The sequence below is a fragment of the Brachyhypopomus gauderio genome, chromosome 17, assembly GCF_052324685.1.
Source record: "Brachyhypopomus gauderio isolate BG-103 chromosome 17, BGAUD_0.2, whole genome shotgun sequence".
In the NCBI taxonomy this organism is placed as follows: domain Eukaryota; kingdom Metazoa; phylum Chordata; class Actinopteri; order Gymnotiformes; family Hypopomidae; genus Brachyhypopomus; species Brachyhypopomus gauderio.
Window position 1 is genome coordinate 8,567,083 of NC_135227.1, and position 22,489 is coordinate 8,589,571.

Below are 22,489 nucleotides of genomic sequence, written 5' to 3' on the forward strand. Positions count from 1 at the left end.
GTCTTTGCTAGCAGCACGTCCTCGAGCGCATCGACAAATTCTTCACGTACAGTGTCCGTGCACTGACACAGGGGACGCTTGCATGTACCCGACTGCCCTACTCTCTCATGTTCACCCTTGCACATCCAAGTCTCTCCCTGTATGTGACCTTTGTACTTGTGCATAGAGGGAACAGCTTGGCAGCCTATTTGGTCAACCTGTGTGTGTCTGACCTGCTGTACACCGTCACACTGCCCACGTGGGTGATGCTGGTGCAGTAGCAGCCGGTGACCCGACCCCATCCGCAGCCTCGTCAGTGCGATCTTGTACAACAGCTTCTGTGCATTCCGCACCGGGTCTGCCACACGTGCGTGGGCCGCTGCTTTGACATAGCCAGGTAATTTCCCAGTGCAATATGCAAATTATTTTACACATATTACTGTAATTTTAAGCCAAATCGATGTCCTTTTCTTGCTTTTCCGACTTCATAATAAAGCACAGGAATCCTTTACGGAGTGGCCATTAAGCGGCCACCAGAGGGAGGCCACGAGCCAGGAAACAATCAGGGGCTCGTTATCCCGATGCCACTCTGGTGTCTTCAGTTCATATTGCCCTTGGTTTAGATCCCATGTGAACGTGTATAGGGGATTGGCTCTCCTATAGACCCATCATGTCTGCTTGGGTGAGTCACCTGTTCCCTCATCTCTCCACTGGTCACTCCTCTACACATCCCAACCTTCATTTTTTTTCTCGCCACTGTTTCCAAGATTTCGTGGAAACTCAGTGGGTTGAGTCATGCTCCTCTGCTGCCTACACCCTTGGTCCAAATCCCTGTTCAGTCATTCCCCGGTGGTACCAGTTCTCCACTGGTTTTCCTCTTTTCCTTTACTCCCCTTCCTTGCTCCGCCTCCACAGCATTTGAGTCCTTCTAGGAGGGCTTTGCCCTTTGAATTGCTGTTGTTTAAGAAAGGTGCTATATAAATAAACGTGCCTTGCTTTCATCATGTACAAAGTGAAACTTTAGGTTACACTTTGTTTTGATGACCCCCTATAGATTTTCTACAGATGCACAAATTGTTAAACTATTGGTTGAGGGTCATGTTTAGACATAGGTTTGGAACTAGGCTTAGGTTTTGGGTTTAAGTTAAGGTTAGGGCTGGGGATAGGTTTAAGGTTAGATTTCAGTTACAATTACAAGTTAATGTTAGTTGATCACCTTAAAAGCATCAAAATAAAGTGTTACTGTCACGGTACGGCGGCCCCCTACTGGTCAGCAGCTTGTCCTGTGGGTGTGGCGTTGTGTTCGTCCCTCAGGTGGGCGGAGCCCGTGATTTGTCTCACCTGAGGGTCGTTTGTTCGTCTATATATGTCTTGTCTTTGTACCAGTTGACCGCTGGTTATTATATCCTTAATTCGGATCAGTTCACGGGTTTTGGTTTGCGCACTTTACGTATTAAACCATCCTATTTCCCTGAGACTTGGCGTGATCCCTTCCATTTATTTTCGCTCACCCTACCCGTCAGTTACCAATGTTCATTTGGCACAGAACTCATTTTACTTAGATTTGAATGGCATTTTCTTTTTGAATGGTCTGAAAGTTTTTTCATTATTTGTAAATCAGTACAGATGAATTGACTTTCATATAAATCATGCTTTTATGTTTCTGATAATGAGGTTTTCTTTTTCAAAGATGTATCTGAACATGTAAACTATACTCTGTACTATATGGTCATCCAACTTTACCTGTAAAAGTCCTGCTCTGGTATCAGTTAATGTGACTATCTCCATTCTCCAGATCTCCATGACACATGACAAATAATTTGTTTATTGAGGCTGAGGGATTTTTTTATTGTTTTTTTTTTTGTCAGTCTTGTTACTTTTTCTGCTAAATACTTGTTAAAATAAACTGAATGTATTACCTTCTTGTCTGTTTGAGCTGATGAATAGCATAACTAAGTACAGTGGTTATATGTTTAGATTTTCCCTCAGGCTCCATTACAAAGGCAAATCATTCCATAATCTATGCCAAGACCATAAATCACATTGCTTATTCAGAGCTGGAAATAGTGTGTGGTGTGTTGTAACCCACCATCAAATCTTTCGTCAGCCTTTTCTCGGATCTGACGTCACACTCAAAAACTAAATAAGGAAAAAAACGGAAGCTGACTATTTTTATATTATCACAGAAGAGGAAGTCAGTTTTTGAAGTTAAAATGCGTTCGGATGTTTAGATAGCTTAGATGTTTGGACATATAAAAGATAACTTCTAACCACAACTTTTTCCACAGCTGTTTTCTTTTAATGCTGAAGTTTAACTTTGGATGTACCAATGGTGAGTTTTAAGTTTTAAGTTCCTCATAAGATAGTGTTTGAGTCATACAACAGTGAGGACATTTTGTGTAGTAAATTTAGACTTCATCCTCTCTGTGTCAGTACAGCACTTGGTTTGCAAAACATGTCTGTCCTCATGACTCTAAAATGAAGATTTATGGCAGGAGGACCATGTTTAATCAACTTGAAACACTACAACATGTATAACAATAATAGCAATAATATAATAACTCCAGTTGCTGCTACTGTGATTGATTGTTATAGCCTATTAGTCTGGTACCCACTACCATGACACTAACATGTCGGTGTTTGTGTCAGTGTCTGTGCTGGATCAGGAAGATGAGCTGTCCAAAAAAACTGATCAGTAATCAATAGACTAGCTAACAACATATATACCACACCCTAATTATTTACAATTCACAAGTTATATGTAAATAATAAAATATCTCCTTTGCAATAAAAACATACAATATTTACTCTGTGTGTGTTGTGGCTGTTCTTATATTGAGAAAATAGAATAAAAAGGAACACAATAGAGGCAAATACATTTACCCTGTAAATTCATAATTGCTGTTGTTTTGCATCTTTTCAGCTGGGAGAAAATGAATTCAACACCTACTGCTTCCATGTTGACCACTGCTGATCCAGACTGCTATCCTGAGTTTCCGGAAAACCTGTTCTTCTTCTCTCTCCATTTGTTTGTCATTCTATTTGGAATTCCCTCCAACGCATTCTCCTTGTACATCTCCTATCGACACATCAAACAGAAAAATGAGTTGGGGATCTATCTTTTTAACCTGGCTTTCTCTGACCTCTGCCTCATTGCAGGCTTGCCTATGTGGATGGAGTTCAGCTATTATGATCACTGGCGTCATGACAAAACTGTGTGTACCGTGTGTGTGTTCCTCCTCTACACCAACTATTACACCAGCTCTGTGTTGCTAAGCTGCATCGCTATAGACCGCTACCTTGGCGTGGTTCATCCTTTTAACTTTCTCCTCTTGCGCAAACCCAGCACAGCTGTGGTTATCACTGCCACTGTGTGGACTTTCATAGTTGCGTTCAACTACATGACTATTTTCCCACAAGCCATCTACGATAGTTCCTCCGGAGTGTGCTTGGATGTCTTCCCACTCTCCCAGAGACAAAAGAGGGTCCACGTAGCTCGTTTTGTTATTGGGTTCATGCTGCCTGCTCTTGTTGTTGCGTTCTGCTACTGGAGGATTGGCGTGGAAGTGCGGGCCAACCAAGCCACAGGCCTTCCGGAGCGCAGACAAGTGTTCAGGCTACTGGGGGCGATGCTTCTTAGCCTGTTCATCTGTTTTGGCCCAGTCCACATCATGTTGCTACTGAGGGCAGTTTTTGAAGAATGCAGGCCTCCTGTGTGGCTCTTCCTGTTATATAAGATAAGTGCAGCTCTTTCCTGTCTTAACTGCTTGGCTGACCCATTCCTGTACTGCTTCATCACCAAAACGGGCCAAGCCAGCATCAACCAAGCCTTTCTGAGACTGACCAGAGGAGCATAGGAGAGACTTTAATAATATTAAAAATATACATACCATTTGGGGCCTAAAACGCTAAGGGTATTTTACTGATATGAAAATATGACTGTACTAAAGTGTACTTCAGAAGTTACACAGGTTATATAGTAGGAGATAAAAGAGAACAGCTTAGATGATAAAATTTGGAGATTCCTTGGCTTGAAACCGTGAAATTTGCTTTCAACTGTAAAAGGTGAAAAGACAATGGAACCTGAGTTTACAACTGCTTTCCACCACACTAATCCTTCCAGGGCCTTTAAAGTCCCAGGTGCCCCCAGGGTGCCCCCAGGTACCCTTCCTCAGTGCTTCATATTCAGTCTAGCCCAGCACTGCAGCTCAGTACCTCTCTACGTCTACTGGACTCGGTACAATCAAACTCGGTACAATCAACCTCTACTTGGTACCTTTGTGTTTTGTTCTGTTTTATATGCGTCACAGCCTTGTTTTTTTAACATCTTTTTATGCTTTTTTCCCACTACTCATGTCTCACTTCAGAGATAAACTAGCCAATAACAAACAAATGTAACAAATGTATGGCAGAATGTATGACAAACGTATGTAATATAATCTTTAGTGCAGTACATAGATTACATTTACCTCAGAGTTTACCATAGCATGCAACTGCTTGTTTTACTCATTAAACCAAATGTTTTGTGAATGGTTCTGTCCCTGTTTTTGGCTCCCCTTACACTGCAGACGTGTGATTCATTTTTTGTCTCACACTTTTCTCAACTCTGCAGCCTTAACTGCAGGTGTTACGTCAGGGAGAGTGCAGAAATGACTAGTGCACTGCCATAAACTGCACACTTCCCATCTGTTTTACAGCATTACAGGCAAGAACTGGCGCTAAGCCCACTTACACCATTAGGCCACAGCCCTTAAAGCTGCTACTTTGCCATCCACATAAGACTATCAATCAGGTGCCTGCGGAGAAAAGACGACATGTCATTCAGCACTACAGCTACTGATGTAAATGTGTCTGAAGAAACACTGTGAGCATATTTATTAAATGGGAGGACATGACGGTGCGTCCTGGTCTGGACCAACATCCACACCATTCCTCTGTCAGCAGATATGTGTGGTGTATGTAATGAGTGAGCACCATGGCACTCAGATGTCCATGATGATCTGTTAGCCTGTTTATTTCCAAATGCAACTGGTTTGCTGTTACAGATAACACCTGCTAAACCGGATAGCTATGATCACTGCTCATTCAAAACCAATTTCACCCCAGGACAGCTTTTCTTCATAGTGCATGATGTTTTTAGGCTCTCTATTGCACAGAAGACTTATTATTTCACTGGTCAAAGTCAACTACAAGTGAAGAAAAAAAAATAAGAGGAAGGAAATTATCAAGCAATTAATACTTTGTGTGTGAAGGGCCCCGAAAGTATCTAATATAAATCACATTTTGTTGTGTTAGGGTAAATTTATAAGTGGACGTCTGTGAATTCTGTCTGTTGATTTTAAACATATTTTTCCACTGCTCTCCCATTCTTTGCAGACTCCTTCAGTTTCGTTCAAATTGACCTTGAAATGGTATCTTCACCAATAATACCACCTGTCTGGCTAAATGTCCACATCTTTTTTGTGTTTGCTTGTTTGATTTTTACATTATCAGCCCAGTACCTCTTTCTTTCTTGTCTTTTTTCTTGAAACTGGTCATGTAGGTCATGTTTTCACAGCCACCTTTCCCAGTGCTACCACCCCCACCACCACCACCACTGGGAAGTCAAGGAGGGCTCTTTGTGTAGTATGGGAGTGACACTCACTAAGGCCCATATCAGTAAGCTTCAATGGCAGCTGCACTTCAAAGAGCTTCTTAGTGTGGGAGTCCAGGGTCTCTACTATTCTCATACTAACTGCTGAAATACACTATTGTTCACACGCACACACTCACATGCACCATCTCAGGATGCAATATCTCCACTTAACCTTCTCCATTAACACAGATCTTAATACAGCAAAGGTACCACAGACGCCACGTCAAAGAGAGCATAATAATTCATCCATGGCTAGTATACTGAACTCACACACAGCACAACAGATGCTTAAACATTGTGTTCTATAGGATCCTGTATTGGCGAGGTTGTCAGGATGCAGAGACGCAAGGGCATTATAAACAGCGTTTTATGTAAGGTGGTGTTCATGTGCACATTTCATAACATAAATACATTACATAGGAGAACTTGTTTTGTCATGGTTCAGGATTACGTCTTCACATCTTCATTTATGCCAGTGAAGAGTTCAGATCACCTTAACATGGATGTGTAAAAACAGCTAGTGTTAACAGTTCTGTTATCTGCTCTACCACACATCTGCCTGTCTAAGATGTGAAGAAACTAGTGATTGTCACGGATGAAGAATGAGGCAGGATACACGGACCAGTATACTAACATACATGGCATTATTCATGTACTCACACACATAGGACTCACAGAGATGAGCACAGGACACAGGTACTACACACATTAAATACTAAACACATACCTAGCAGAGGTAACATCTTAGGCTGACGAGATGGGTGAATATACATACATCCACACCCACAGGAAGTACATATATGGACGCGGACTAAATATACATATGCCTGAAGGGAGGGGTCCGGGGCTGTAACGTAACAGTGATTTAACTGTCATGTCAATATACAAGCATGCATCCATTTGTGTGCTTAGTGTATGTAGAGCTACCACCAGTGTATGTCTGACCGAAAACCTAGACATAGTCATACCAATGGAGCTCTTTCCCTTTTAAGAAACATCTCGAGCAAAAACATATCAATTTGACTTTTAGAATTACAATCAGAGAATTCTAACCATTAAATAAAATTAGAGAAATCTTTATGCTTAAGGTGTAGGGTTGTGCGTAACATCTGAACATTTTAAATACCTTTAGAAACTTCACAAGAAGAAACAGTTGCTTGTTTAGATGCTGCTGTTAGATGCTGCTGTTAGATGCTGCTGTGTGCTTATGCTTGCTTTCACTCCCTCTTAGCTAAACAAATGGGAGGATGACATTTGCATTTACCATAATTAGACATAATCTTCAGTGCAATTAATTAGATTTACTTAGTATACCTCAATCAGAAACTGAAATTACTTTTATCTTATAGGAAAACATTTCTATTGTCACGGTCACAGCTCCGGACCCTTCCCTGTGGGCGTGCCGCTACATTGTCTGTGTGCTGTTATGTCCATATTAGTACTTCCATGGGTGTGGGTTGTCTGTGAGCGTGTTCGTAGTCGCACATGTGCCTTGTCTCGAGATCACGCGGGTCAGCGTTAATCACCTATTTAATGTGCGTTCGCGCAGTGTCTTGTGCTCATCTTTGTCTAAAGTTTCATGCCAGTGTGAGTGTCTCTGTGTTTTGCTCACTCCCTGCTTGGAGCTTACACATGTCTGTTAAAATAAATGTTGATTGTTCACTGCAAACGTCGTGGTGCCTGCCTCCTACACCCGCCGTTACACCTATTCTATACCTTGTGTTACCTTATTGTTCTGCATAACAACATAGCTTGTTTTCAGGACTAGCCTGACTAAAGTAATTGTCTAAAGTAATTGTCTTTGATCAAGGCAGAGACCATCAGAGGCCTATTAACCATCATTGTGTAATAAACTGGTCCTTGAAGTCCAATTTATCCTGATTTCAAGGGGGCTAGGACATTAAGTCTCCTGAATGGATACATTTTCCAACACTGACTAGGATAATCCTGTGAAAACCATTGCAGGTAGCAACAGTAGGAATAGGATACACATTAACTGAGCTCCATGTAGGATATACGTCATTATCTGGGCTACATGTAGGCTACATGCAGGGGTTTTACATCACAGGGTTTTATAATGAGCTTAAGTTCCTTTCCCGCACACGTTTTCTCTGTATGTTTGCCTGTGTTCCCAAAGATTGTCATCAGTACTTAGCAGTTCTGCCCTTTGCTCTTGAAGTCAGTGGAAATCCTTATTTCCTCCAAATTTGCAAAACAAGCCTACAGAAGATATTCTATCGATGCAGAGGCATTGTCCTCTTTATAAGATATACTTAATCTATAGCTGCACAAATTTATAGCTAATAGGCTGCCATACATTTTAAAGTTAACTATAAGTTATATAATCCACACCACCGTTGGATTCAGAGTTTGACTAATGTTAATGTTACATACCGAGCCATATCCAGTGACTTTCAATGCCTTGTTTTGGCAACAGAAGTGTTCTTGTCTGGATATTTGTGTATATACATACACAAATACATGCTACATAAGTTTCTGCTGTTTTTGACAAATAACCTACTGTAGAAAGAGTCTGAAATGTCATGGTCACCAATTCTGAGCTAGACATCACACTATCTAATTTGCCAGCCCATTAACCACTGGCCTTGCTAGTTATCAGTTTCACCTGTGGCTCATCATGCACTCATCAGCCACTGAATATATGCTCATGCTGTTCTCTGGACATTATTAATCCTCTACTCAGTCTTCATGGTACTTACTCGCTGCATTACTGAGCTGTTTATGGGTTGGCTCTGTTTTCCTGTGTACTGACCTATCACTCACTCTTGGTTTGGGGGAGGTTGGACTTGTGCCAGGTGTTTTTTTTCCGTACTATTGTTTGCTAATTCTCTGACCTGTATTTCCCAGTATCCCAGTGTTCTTGGTTTTGATTTTTGAAGTAGTGTTTTCATTTTTTTGTAGTTTGCTTTATTTTTTGGTAGTCTGTTTGGGAATGGGAAGGGCTACCGACAGAGGGGTCTGCACTCTTCGCAGTTACTATTTACATTTATACATGTAGGCTGTAATCAAGGTCTGTTTTCCTCTGCCAAGATGGTTTATGCTGTTCTTTTATTAGCATGAGGAGAAAGCAAAGGAGAATCACCTAGGCTGGGCTTCCGGTGGTATAACCCAGAATATTTTTTTAACCACCGCTGACATTATTATAGCTCATGGTTTATCACAGCTCCACTATGCTGTCTTTGATAGTAATCACCTGAGCTAGAAATAGCGCAGACCTCACACCTAAATAACTAAAACATCCTTTACTATCTGTGCTCTTTTTTGATCATGATGTGTAGCTCATGTGGACCCAGGAGGTTCACACCCTGAGAGAGAGGTGCGCCTGCACCTTACGGAGAGGTATCAGAGTATGGAAGCTGGTAAACTGAAATATCAATTTGTGAATATGAATGCACTCCAGTTTTTTTCAATTTCATGGTAACACATACATTCTCTTCCAGCAAAGAACTGATTTATTGCACTGTTCATTTTACAATGCCACATCATTACATGCAATTTTCAGACATTTCACTTTGAAAGCCTACAAAATTATTTTTTTCTTGATTTGCCCAGAGTCATCATCAAATTCCTGTGTCAGGGGAATATGATGGTGACCAAAATGAATAGTGAACAGAAAGGGGGGAGGTATGTGGACAACAAACAATAACCAACAAAAAATCAGTAGAGTTAGCTAGGTGGGCCATTTTCTGAAACTAGACTACAAGGTAAAGCCTGATTTTTGTTCATGTCGTGGGAAACAAAGGCGAGAGTGACAGAGGCACGTCTGTAATGTCTATAGTGCACAACATAAACAAGAGAGTGCTGGCAACACAGAATAAGTCCAAATGCACAGCATAACAAACTAAGTGATAATACTCAGTCTTTTAAAAAAGTGGTAGCACAGAGCGTTGGGGTCAGCAGGCTTCTGAGGCTTGATGAGTGAAAAAGGTTTAAATGCAGAGTGAGAGGACTGGAAGGGAACGTGAAACAGGTGATGGCAATGATGAAAGGGTGTGACTAAGTGGGTGATTGAGACTGGGGCGTAGTGTTAGGGTGTGGGAGTGAGTGTCTCCCCTACGCTCTAGGACCAGCCCACCATGACATTTCACATGATAGATAAGCTTGCTATGACTTACTAAAGCAATGGTTGCTATTGATTCAATAAGAAGAAATTGTTGAGTTGATTGTGACTGTAAAGAGGCTTAATGTCTGTAAAACATCTTAAATCTAGGATGAATATTTAAACTTTATTTAACACAAATCTATTGAAGAATGTTTTGTTCTGACATACTTTTCTATGGAGCCATTTATTTGTGATCTACTTTTCAATGAAGAACCTAGGGTTATGAGTTTAATTAATATTGTATTCATATCAATGCAGCAATTCACAAAAAATTATATTAGTAGATAAAAGTAGTTCTTATTAAATATATAATTTGCTAAGCATGATAATGCTTGTGAATATTAAAATGAAAATATTCACGCTAGCTCGTGACTAGCCCTGGATGTTTTGTCCTAAACCTAAAATGTTTTCAAATCCTAGAAATGCCCACAGTGTATTTAATATTGTGTATGAGACTATGATAAAAATCTAATATTAGAGGCACAGTTGTAGAAATCAGGACATATGGTGTCACCAGTCGATACACAGTCACATTCATCATGTAGTGGTTTATTTTCAAAAGGCACTCACTACTTCTGACGCAGTGCTTACACAACAGCTCTTGAAATCACATTATTTATATAGGGTTATTAGTGTCTTAGTAGTGGGCATTTAAACTCATTTACAGCAGTGGGATCATCATCAAAATAAATTAAAAAAACGTAATTACTTCAAATCCCTTAATGACAATTTGCTATATGTGCCACCGCAAGACATAAACTGAACTCAGTGCACACAATTAGCTACTGACTCATATCAAATCCTCAGAGGGAAGTAGAAAGTGTTTGACATTGCATCACCAAATACATATAGTACAATGATCAGCAGCATTCCATTATCACGCCAATTATTTTATTATTTTTGTTTTGTTTTTTAAGGTACATTTGAATGATTATAATTATGCTGGAAGACATTTTGATTAAGCAAAGAAGTTGGTTTAGTATTAATGAGGACCAGGATATGATGTCATGATGTAGATGGAGCTGAAGAGATCATTGGTGCAGGGATTGATTATTTCGACCATCTGGGATTGATTAGTTGGACTATCAGTTTGGGTAATCACAACAAAAGCTTTGATATCCTTAAAGCAGCTATTTAAATTTGAGCACTAGGCCTGTTGGTTTGGCAACTGTGACTGGATGTGCCCGAGGGTGGGAGTGATCTACTGATACGAGAAGGCTAGTCAGGCATCACAGAGGTTCAGTGGTATAACAGAGGACTCGGCATCCCATTTGAGAGACACACTACATTCACACACAGCAGGACAGGAACCTACTACTATACTGGATGTGAGCAACGTACTACCACACACAAACCGCAGGTGAGAGACCTGCTACTACACCTGGACACGGCATACACAGCAGGTGAGAAACGAACTACCACACACAAACAGCAGATGAGAGACCTGCTACCACACACAAACAGCAGGTGAGAGACCTGCTACCACACACAGACAGCAGATGAGAGACCTGCTACCACACACAAACAGCAGGTGAGAGACCTGCTACCACACACAGACAGCAGATGAGAGACCTGCTACCACACACAGACAGCAGGTGAGAGACCTTCTACCACACACAGACAGCAGGTGAGAGACCTGCTACCACACACAGACAGCAGATGAGAGACCTGCTACCACACACAGACAGCAGGTGAGAGACCTGCTACCACACACAAACAACAGGTGAGAGACCTGCTACCACACACAGACAGCAGGTGAGAGACCTGCTACCACACCCAGACAAGGTGAGAGGTCTGCTGCTACACCACACAGTGAGAGTAAATAGGAAAATGTAATGAATTGCCACAAATGGACTATTACAGGTCAATGGTATTTCCTGGCATCTTTCTCAGATGACAGGTTATATTTTATGATAAAAACAAAGAGGGTGAAGATACATAAAAAGGACAGAAGATGAAGGTTCTAGTGTCAATCATTCAGGTGTCCAGTCTGTGGAAATGAACTTCCTCCTTTGCATGTAAACACACCGCCTGGTGCAATCATACAGTGGTGCAACATTCACTCATAGTTGTTCCATTTTTAGGATTGGTTTATGATTATTTTATTCACATTGGTCTTGCTCATTGTTATAATACTGATCAATCAACCTGAATGCAGCGTATATTTTGAATGTTACATTTTCATTCTCCAGGATTTTTAATTACCTGAAGTCAAGTTGTTGCTGAACAAACCACGTGTTCTCATTCAGTTCATGAATGACATCTGAAACAGTGTTTAAATGTAACATGTACTGAAGGCTCATGTATGTGTTATGTAAATGTACGTCCCAGATTTGTCTGAACGCAACGTGACTGAGCCCCACAGCAGCAGTTCCTCAGTGCAGACATCAGTGAATGGGTGCTCAAAGGTCTTAGACACACATCCTCTTTCTCGTGGATGCATATGGCTATATCTGGGCTCTGTCACCAGTAATTATTTCTCACAATGCAAAAAAAAAAAAAACATAACATGCTTCATACTCAACGACCTTCAAGAAACAATTCCATGATCTTCCATAGCTCACAATTTTTGGCAACCAACATGTAATTGCTGTTTGTGAATAGTTGCTCTTTGTGTGATTTTAACCAATATCCCCCATAATGAGTCAAGCCATAGCATACAAAACAGAAAGGCACATTCTGTGGCTTTGATGATTAACTTGCCTTCCAGTGTCTCTGGCATGCTTACGGCTGGTGTTCTCTATGTGCCAGCATTTTGTCACTCTCCCTCTCTTTGGCCTGAGCTGGCACAAAACCATTCTGCTGTTTGGGCAGCTCAGAGTCCGGGCTGGCGTACAGACTGGTCTCGCCCTCTTTCTCCGCCTCCTCCTGTCCGCCCTCGTCTTCACCAGCCTCCTGCCTCTCCTCCGCCAGGGTGCTGTTGCTGCCGTTGGTACTGAGCGGCTCGTAGGTGCGCAGACGTAGCGCGTCGTCCGTGGCAGCGGCGGTAGAGACGGCCGAGCGCGGCTCTCTGCTCCGATGCCGCTTGGCGAGCTTGGCGAGAGAGCCGAACCGGCCAACGATGCTCTCCTCCGAGGAGGCCTGCGGGGCGCCGGTCCTGTCGTAGGGCTCTCCCCTCGCGCGCAGGCCGGCGAACCTGCCGTCGATGCTTTCCTGCGAGGACGTCTTGAAGCGGCCTCCGTCGAAGCTGGCGAACACGGCCCTCTTCTCGGGGGAGAGCATGTCGAGGGAGTGGGCCCGCTGCTCCAGGCCCAGCCGGCGCCGCTCCATGCTGCGGATGGTGGCGGCCCGCTGCAGCTTGTCGTGGAGCTCCACGCTCAGGCGCCGCCGGGTCTCTCGAAGCTCCGCCCTCACGTTGGCTTTCCACTCGGCAGCGTGGGCCTTGAATTCCCCGACCTGGGCCACATGCACACAGACGGAGGTTAGTCTGCTGAGGTGAACAATACGCCACCGCACATTGTGGCTAAATGGGCAATTTTTATGGCTGTCATTGATTTAAATGACATTTTTCAAAGCTACTCAACACATAAAAAAAACAATGAAACGCTGCCACATTTGGTACAGAGTGAGGAAATGACACAGCAGTACTGCTCCTGTCGTACCTCCTCTTTAGTCTTCTTGGAAAGGACTCGTAGCCAGTCTCCAATCATGGTGAGAACAGCAGCAAAATATGCCAGACCCACTAAGATCCACAACAAAACTAATGGTTTGTACCATTTCATATATTTAATGTTTCTGTCTCCACCTGTTAATAAATGGATATTTATAATTAGTGCAATACATTTCAGTACAGTTCATCTATGGATCCATTGGATCAACAGTTTTTCATTCAGTAAACACTGAAACTAATGTAAGCCATGAGCGAATAAGCCTGCTGCTATTAAATATGGAAAGGGAATACACTCCAACCATCATATTCAGAACGTATTCACTGTATGACTCCAATACTCAGCAGTATCCTGCTTTTTAATATCTCACTGCACATTTGTTTAGACTATCCCTAGTTTACCTTGTCCTATACTATGCCTAGTCCTATACTATTGCTAGTACAATATTATCGCTAGTCCTATAGTTATACCTAGTCCTCTACTAACTCTAGTACTGTACTACACCTAGTCCTGCAATTCATATGGCATTGCCCACTGTATGTTGTTACCCTTTGTTTTGTCTGCTGTTAGTATATGGTGAATGTTTCTATACTATATGGTGAAAGTAGAAAAAGGCTTGTCTTTGTAGTAGAAATGTTATTTACATATTATATACATTCAGTCCTGTACTATAAAATATTTTTACCTGCTACATAATCCCCAATGCCAACTGTTGTGAGAGTAATAACAACAAAGTAGACGGCCTCCAGCATTGTCCAGCCTTCAATGTGTTTGAAGACCACAGCTGGGATGGTGACGAAAACAACACAGCCGGCCAGGATGAAGAGTATTGTTGAGGTGACACGGATTTTGTTCTGGCTAATCTCCCTGTGCTTCTGCTGCAGACAGAAACAGGCAGAATATATGATTTGTGCCCAAAAAAACAAGAAACAGAACAAGCAAAAGGCAAATCTATGGCATGATAGTATAGTAAACTTTGGGTTACTATTATATCCTATGAGACTGTATTAAACATGATTTGTGTCAATTGCATATACTCTCAGGAAGCCAATAAAAGAAACTGACCTTGAAAACAAGTTCCAACTTTAATATACTTTTAACAAAAATGGTGCCCAGCTGATCACCAATGCCAGCCAGCAGAAACCCAAACAATGGAATGCCAAATATGGCATACAGGATACAGAAGATTTTGCCCCCCTCGGTGCTGGGAGCAATGTTCCCATAACCTGTCATACGTGGGTGTAGAAAAAGCAAGAAGTGTATTATACATTCACTGTACAATTCAGGACCGATTAATCTCAATTTAAACGACACTTTCAGGAGAGAGAAAATTACCATCCACCAAGAGACCATGGCAGTAATTACAGTGTGCTAAGAAGAAAACAATGCAAGAGCTGGTCAACGGGCGCACAGTTTTATTTCCAACCATGTGACCTGAACCAGCTGAAAGGAGCTCTGCAACCTATCAACAAAAGCCCAACGCATCAGTGATGATGCATCAGTGATGATGCATCAGTGATAATACACACTATCTGTACTGTATTCCCTGCCTGAGGAACATTCTTACATTCGTTCCTCTTAGATGTGTTCCTCTGCTGTTATTAAACTTCATGTCTCGTGCATGAAACGGCTACACCAACCAAAACAAAACAATCATCAAAATGCTGTTTGCCTGCATAAATTGAATTGCATAAACAGGAGAATATTTTAGGAGAGGGTTCATATTGAAAGCAGCCATGCATTAAAATTTTTCATTTGATTATTACAATAATTTCTTCTATTCAGTATAAGGCTAAGCATAGGCAACTAGGACAGTGTTACTCTCCAAACACTATACAACCAATAGAGACATCATTGCTTTCATATCTGAGGAGAACCAGTGGTAGAACCAAAATGAAGTGTTTCTGGGTAGACTTTCCTCAATGAGTCAAATAAGAACACTCAGATAAAAAATTCCACTCCACTCTTCCACTCATCTCTCATTCACATGGTGGCAAATTTCATTATGGGCTACATGAGATCTTGAAACTTTCACTGAGAGTTGAAGAATTTTACCTATTGTAGTAATGACAGTTCCAGCAAAAAAGAAGGCACTGCCCAGATCCCAGTGACTGTAATTATAGGACGTTTCTCCAATAGGACTGACCCCAGCACTGACTGCATCTACTGCATGCTAAGGAAAGAGAACAAAAACAATATAAATTGACAGAAACCAGAAACACAATTTGGATTAACATATAAAAATCACCTGCAATGTTATTTATGACCCAACTGAGCCATTTAGTACTTAATCTTGTGGAGGATGCTCACTGGTAACACTGCTGAGATGCTAGAGGGCATGAAAGGAAAACAACAATGATACTGCAGACATAAGTCACCACCTACTCTTTTTCCTGTCCCTGTGTCACTACGACAATAGCTGGATCCACCCTGCTTAGTGGCCATGCAGGCTTAATTACTGACTAAACATGAGGTTCTCTGTGACCTAATATGGTCATCTGATCATTTTGGACCTTACAACTATACTATAGCCAAGCCTTAAATTAATCAGGCCATTGCTTAATGGTTTTGAAGGGAAAAGAGGACAGACAGACTATATTGGTCTTATCTGTATCATTTTGCCACACTCCTATAGACAATGTAAACCCTACGGATTTGAATCAACATATATTATTGATTATGCTTATGGTAGATATGGGTTGGTAATTGATTTCTCAGTTTCACCTTATAGATTTATTTTATGGAAAAACACTCTCGATGCTTAAGGTAAAACTGAGCTCTGTTTAAACGTGAAAGAGGATCCCATATATTATCGATGTCACTTAACAAGCAACAATGGATTTATTTGTGTCAGGGTTTAAATGAACACCTCATGTCATACATAATATTGTACCCTCTTGTACAGTAGCGAACCATGACCATTATACCTGCCCCCCCCCGCCCCCGAAAAAAATTTGATTTGATTTGATGAATATAGAGAGTTAAGAATTCACAAACATATTCACTTGCTTCACCATAGAAAGCAAGTAAGCAACAATATTTTAAAATAAATGTTACACTTTGCTGGCAGCCAGTGGCAAGAGTCCAGCACAGAACGAATGCTCTGGACTGCTTCTGAAACCACGCCAGAGCTTCCTGACTAAGGCAAGCCAAATGCTTGAACTGTCCTTTCTGTGTCCTTAAAGGACAAAGCACATTTTAGCAAAATTTCTGAGCTGTAAAAAGCAGGATTGAATATGTTTCTTAACTGAGAATTAAAATTACATTCTTAATGGCCAAAAACTAGAACCTCTGTGTTGGCTTCATTAATAGATAAGACATCTATTGTTCTTATAGCTACAATACATTCGGTTAGATTAGCTACTCTTAGTTGAAGCCACTGTGTTTATCATAGATTGAACTGAGAGTCATCTGCATAAAACTGAAAAAAACTAGTGAAAATAGGGATGAAGGTAGACTCCTGGGGCACCCCACAAATAAGATCAGCTATAAAAGTAATCTCCAATAAATTGGAAAAAAACCCTACAAACGATGCACTACCGCTGTTGACAAAAGCAGTCCAGGAACCCACTGGCTAAGGCTGTTTGTCAGGATACTGTGATCACCAGTATCAAAGACTGCAGTAAGATCAAGCAATAGTAAAACAGAGACCTCCATAGAGACAGCATTCATTAGAACGTCACTTAAACTTCTCAAAAGAGCTGTCTCTGTGTTATACTTCTGCTTACATTTGGTGAGACTGAAGCCTTTTCTTTCTGCCTACAATGCTTTCACAGAGTAATTAGAGATGACTAAAATCTGTGAAACAAAAGGTCATTTGTAGAGGTGTAAAATAGCTGAAATCAGATGGATCAAGGGCAGGTTCCTTAAGAACAGACAGAACAACAGCCTCTTCAAACAGTCAAGATTGCACCAAAAATGATATCAATTCACAACCAATAATGGATCGATTGATTCTAAATTCTTTGTAAGAAGGTGTCAGAGAGGGCATTATAAGTAATGGGAGACTGTTGCAAGCACCCCACAGTCTCCATTAACCTTTAAAAGGACACAAGGGTATAAGGAACAACCTCCATGCAAGAAGAGAATATTAACTATAATATCAGTTATTTATGTTGTCTAAACAAAAAGCTTCTCAATATTAGAGAATGTTTTACATATTACTGTTTATATGAAAATCAATAGTAGAAAAAACACCCTAAATTTTTCTTACTAGCAGTGATTAAATGACTAAAATGTGCAATTTTTGCAATCCAAAACCTATTATTATACAAACTACCAAGTCCTTCAGAAGATGAACAAACAAATAGAATAGAGCAAAGCAGCACACAGCTAAACTCCAGCCTGGGCCTGACAATGTATTCCCCTCTCTGAGTCATCTCTTCACCGCCTGCCAAGCCCAGGTGAGGAGCCAGCAGCATGCTGAGAAGAGAGAAGGGAGGCGGGACGTTCTGAGTCATTGCTCCAAACCCCCCCCCCCCCCCCCCCCCAACAGGGTTTTCTTTAAACCAACGCCCCCGCAAAGTGACAAGTAGCACCACAACGCTGTATCTATCAAGCTGGTCTCCCACACCAGGATGGGCAGAAAGCAACATGATCAACGTGACAATGCTTCAAATGAAGGAGATACTAACACTGCTGGAGAGGCTTTTTTATGCCTTTCTATTTACATGGAGACAATTAATAGCTGTTGATAAATAACATGAAGTTTGTTCTGAAACCAGTCAGAGGCTGTGGTGCAATATGGGTAATCTTAGCTTAACTGGATATGATTTGTTTCTATGGAAACTGGGATGCATCGTCTAACTGCAGTCTTACAACATTTAGCTGCGATTTACATGACGACGGAGCAATCTTGTTCTTGGTAAGCTGTGGTCCAAGTGGACCACGCAATAAATAATTAATTTCAAGAAGTCCAAGCACTGGAATACCATGCTAAAGCATTATCACCTTACTTTGTAAATGCGGTCAATGGATTGATCACATGTAACGTGAGTTTGGGTGGTGAAGAGATCTTTAGATGATGAAGGATCTCTTCAGAAAATAATAGATCAATAAGAAAACTGTATCAGGATCTGGTACTACTTAGAGCCCATTTCAAATGATGACCAATGAGGAATGTGAGATTAGCAGGATGAGTTTGGGATACCCACCTATTCTAAAAAGTGGCATATTAGTCAATTCATAGACATAGCTATAATCAATGAACTACATTGACTGTGTAATGTGTAATTGGAATGAAGCTTCAAAAACCATTCATGTGTTACACTGTGTAACAGTATAAGAATTTAGTCTCACAATACTTTGTATCAGAGGATGAGAAAAGCACCCAAGAAAACAAATTCTAATAAAGTTGTCAATGACTTTGCATCTGAGAATAAGAGTTTCTTAATTGATTAGCTAGCATTAGGATCTACAAATAGTATAAACAGCTCAGATTTTATCTTGTTGCAGATCACAAGCTCGACAGTAATTCATTGCCAGGAGTTCAAGACAGCATATGCACACAGAAACTGGGCAGTTGGTGCTCTTCAAATACAATCAGCTGACACTGCATGAGAGGCATGTTGAAAAAAGGTGCTGACTCCACATGTTGTCGAGGGGAGACTTAGCTACCAGGTGGGAATAAGAAACAGTTAAGTAAGAAGAAAATTGGTTAAAACGACAATGCAGGAAATGACCCAAGCAATACAGAAATGATATTTAGCAATAAAAACAGAATACTGTACTCAGTACATTTGCCTTAGAAATGCTGCCTTTTTGGAAAGAAAATTTACATTCACCCTGACCAAAATGCTTCACAAATATGGATTTACATGGATATCTCTCCTAAGTAAACATATACATTAACACAGATCAGTTTGACGTACACACTGTAAGTACTATTAAACCCTGTTTTGTACAGGTTTTTGTCAAACTACATATTAAATACCTTTTCTGAAGGAAGCTTTTAAGACCTTTCAATCCCCATTCTATTTTGATGCAAAGACATTTTACAAGAGCCACTACCAATGAGCTGACCTTGATAAGGGCTTCAAGCTCCATAGGTGACACACAAGGGTTCCTCTGGAGAAACAAGGCCTTTTTCTGGGTGATGGTGATCTTTTGGTCACTCTCAAAGTGTTGCTCCAGAGCCTGGAACGCCAGTCCTCCCCCGACCAGGTAGGCCACCACCACCACAAACACGGCCAGCACCGTCTTCCACTTCATCACAGAGTGGAGTGCTAAGCCATCCACTCCGGTGTCCATGCTGGCCACTATGCTTGCCGAGCGGGAGGAGATGGAGAGTCGCGGGAGAGGACAGTGCTCATTCCCTTTTAGCTCACAGCCCATGGGGTTCTGCATGGCGCCCATGCTGGCCTGGACAAGGCTGGACTGCACTGCGCCGGCCGGCATCTTTTTTGAGGACGCCATGTTTGTCTGAACCACCACTAAAGAAAGGGAGAAGTAAGGACATAGTGAGATTCAGTCAGCTGAAATACAGAGAGGCGGTAAAAAAAAGAGGAAGAAACACTTTCAGTTACTATAGGTAAGCCAACAGCACACGAAATGTAGTCTAGTTAAGGGGGCAATGTGATTAAAGCTGTAAATAGCACTCTGCAAAGCTCACACAAATTCTTCAGTCCATTTTCTGAGAAATTATTTATTTAATTTCTAATTAATGCAACCATCGGTGCTCGGAGAGCCAACCGGTTCAGGTCTCAGCCAGTGGTCAGAAAGTTTCATTTTTTGTTATCTGACTAGAATATTGCCTTGTGATAAGTCTAATTATACACCTTCAGTGGGAAATGAAACTAGAGTTTAGCAGAATAGATTAAACTGTGTGTTCTTTAGACTTTATGAATTATTTTGTAGTTTTTTTAATGTTTCCATGACCCATAAAAGAGAGTTTCTAGCTGCTATGATAGACTATAAGTAGGATTTAGGGAAGAAAGTAGGGTGGATCACTTGAGGTCAGGGAGAAAACTGAAGGAGAGGCCTTTTTAGATTCATACAGAATGCACACCAGCAGTCCTATATATGAGCATTACCTCCCTTTTGTTGTGGTTCATAAGGGGGGGAGTCCAAGTTGCCAGTGATGTAATGTTGAAGCCACAATTAGCTAAGCAAGCTCTCACTGAATTTGACAGTCACACATGTACCAGGAAAACCCAGATAAAAAAAACATATGACAGATAAAACGATTCCACAATATTCACAACATTAGGGATGCACCATAACTTATATATTTTTAGACAGTTTTACTGATAGTGGCCAGGTTATTGAAGCCCGGAAAGCATGCAATAACCTAAAATCTCATTTTATTAAATTTTCATGTTTAGTGTACTGTGTGAATGGAATTGCCATGTTACACTTTGATAAAGGCAGTCAGATATCAGACATTCTCTTTAACAATCTGTCCATATTGATAATATAGCCTACCTGTATTTTATCAATGGATGAAATTTTCAAACCACACAAGAATCATGTGGAATTGGAAATTGCAGTGTAAGCATTGCATATTTGATGAAGCAATTGCCTAATTATGTACTAAATCGAGCTACCCTCTGGATATTTCTATACTGTATTGCCGTTACATATTAATTTAATATTACAGGTGTGCATGTTTAAATACCTACATATGCGTCACACACCTCCATTTTACCTGTATATTCCTACCTCTCCGTTTTCACTTATCACTATGTCAACTTAAGAGTGCCGTAAGTGCTTTTATTAGGATTATACATTTTGTCTGACCATATCCGTCATGCGGATAACAGCAATGCTGCGACCAACAACTCGCATTTTCAATCAAATGTCAATCTTTGACATTGTAATCTATAGCCTACTTGTGTACAGCAAAAGGTAATGAACTTGTATGCTCACGCTGATTGGTAATTATTGCTATAAAATACATCTACAGCAAAGGATAAACTACAGCAACAAAGAAAGAAACTGATTTGATGTAGATGAAGCCCTCAACAAAAAAAAAAGAAAATAAACTATTTTTAGTTTCGTAGGTAAATTAGATGGAAACCAACCTTGCGTTGGGTCCCAGTTCACTTGTTTCCTTGGATTCTCAACTGGAAATTTCATCTTGATTCTTTCCCAAAGCGGAATTTTGTCTAAAATCTTGCCGCATTGAAGAATTCCCTATTCATATTCAATTCCATGTTTTTTTCTCGTTTGCCGTAGGGGTTAACGTGAGAAGGGTTGTATGCGCTCTAGTATTCTTTGGTCGTGGGAGCGTGGTGCACGCCTTGCTTCCAACACTTGGTAACGGTACAAGTACTTAACGTAGGATAGCACAACCTATATACCATATATTATCATAATAGTCCATTTATAAATAACGAGCCAAAATGATATACCACACGATTAAATTAAAAAAGCAAAGGCACTATATCTTGCATCAATAATTTGCCCACTTTCCTTTGTTTCAAACCCTCCTGACCAAACCCGTAGTCAATATTCAAATAGAAAGCGAACACATTGGGGAAATAAATTGCGGTGCAATTAAAGAGAGAAATGCCAAAAAAATGTGAACGCTCAAAAGATGCTTTAGCTCTACTCACTGGTTATGAGGTTGATCCTTGCGACGCCTTTTTCCCTCAGTCGCGTCTATGCCGGTAGACACGTGGGGGTTGAGACGCTAACGTTGGGAATGTGTCAGTAAAGCACCGCTTACGTAAGCATACTATATCGAGCACCTTAATATTCTTCATTTAAAATGTTACCAGATCTGTGATGCAGTCTGCCTTCCAGCCACAAATAAAAGTTTTGAGCCAACTGGAAAATCATTTTTGCTCTGGAATCAAAATTACTATAACAATCTTTATCTCTGATAGGTCAGCTATCCCGATATAGGACAGCTTTTACAGTGTGTCACTAGTTGTTGGCTTTGTAACATGCAAATTTGAAAATTGCTATGCTTAATGAATATTGTGCAACATACTTTTCCAATTTCAGCAAAAACTTCAGCAAATTCTGCTGACTCTTTCTATGGTGTACATGCACTTGGTGATACTTTCTAATAGGCCTACTTAAAGCTCCAAGTGATTATATAATATTAATTCAGATAAACTATTAAACTGTGCATAAACCATTAAACTTTGCTTTTTTCTTGTCATGTTTTAAAATAGACTGGAATATTTTGAGCGGTGT

The 22,489-nt window shown here is 40.8% G+C and overlaps 2 protein-coding genes across 4 annotated transcripts; one reads left to right on the forward strand and one right to left on the reverse strand.

The window, feature by feature from the left end:
- Positions 1–2,173: 2,173 nt before the first annotated feature.
- gpr65 (G protein-coupled receptor 65) lies at positions 2,174–4,492 on the forward strand. The gene is made up of 2 exons (XM_076978250.1): positions 2,174–2,311; positions 2,903–4,492. Exons 1-2 carry the CDS (start codon positions 2,301–2,303, stop codon positions 3,834–3,836), a joined length of 945 nt encoding a protein of 314 aa, XP_076834365.1. The 5' UTR covers positions 2,174–2,300; the 3' UTR covers positions 3,837–4,492.
- A 4,578-nt stretch (positions 4,493–9,070) lies between these two features.
- kcnk10b (potassium channel, subfamily K, member 10b) lies at positions 9,071–21,960 on the reverse strand. Of its 3 annotated transcripts, none has more exons than XM_076978995.1 (7): positions 21,901–21,960; positions 19,367–19,776; positions 15,401–15,518; positions 14,411–14,571; positions 14,031–14,223; positions 13,340–13,482; positions 9,071–13,133 (listed from the first exon to the last, which is right to left on the reverse strand). In XM_076978995.1, coding segments are annotated over exons 1-7 (1,698 nt in total). In that variant the 5' UTR covers positions 21,902–21,960; the 3' UTR covers positions 9,071–12,461. The 3 variants fall into 3 exon arrangements, with proteins under 3 accessions (XP_076835110.1, XP_076835109.1, XP_076835108.1); XM_076978994.1 differs by lacking the exon at positions 21,901–21,960 and adding an exon at positions 21,367–21,887 and having other exon boundaries at positions 14,031–14,220; XM_076978993.1 differs by lacking the exon at positions 21,901–21,960 and adding an exon at positions 21,367–21,887.
- Positions 21,961–22,489: the final 529 nt, after the last annotated feature.

Coding starts and splice junctions, on each gene's coding strand:
- kcnk10b (XM_076978993.1), bottom strand. CDS start 21,421: ATGAAATTTCCAGTTGAGAATCCAAGGAAACAAGTGAACTGGGACCCA. Junction 14,572..15,400: donor AACTGTCATTACTACAATAG/GTAAAATTCTTC, acceptor CACGTATGACAG/GTTATGGGAACATTGCTCCC. Junction 13,134..13,339: donor CCAAGAAGACTAAAGAGGAG/GTACGACAGGAG, acceptor CATGTGGCCCAG/GTCGGGGAATTCAAGGCCCA.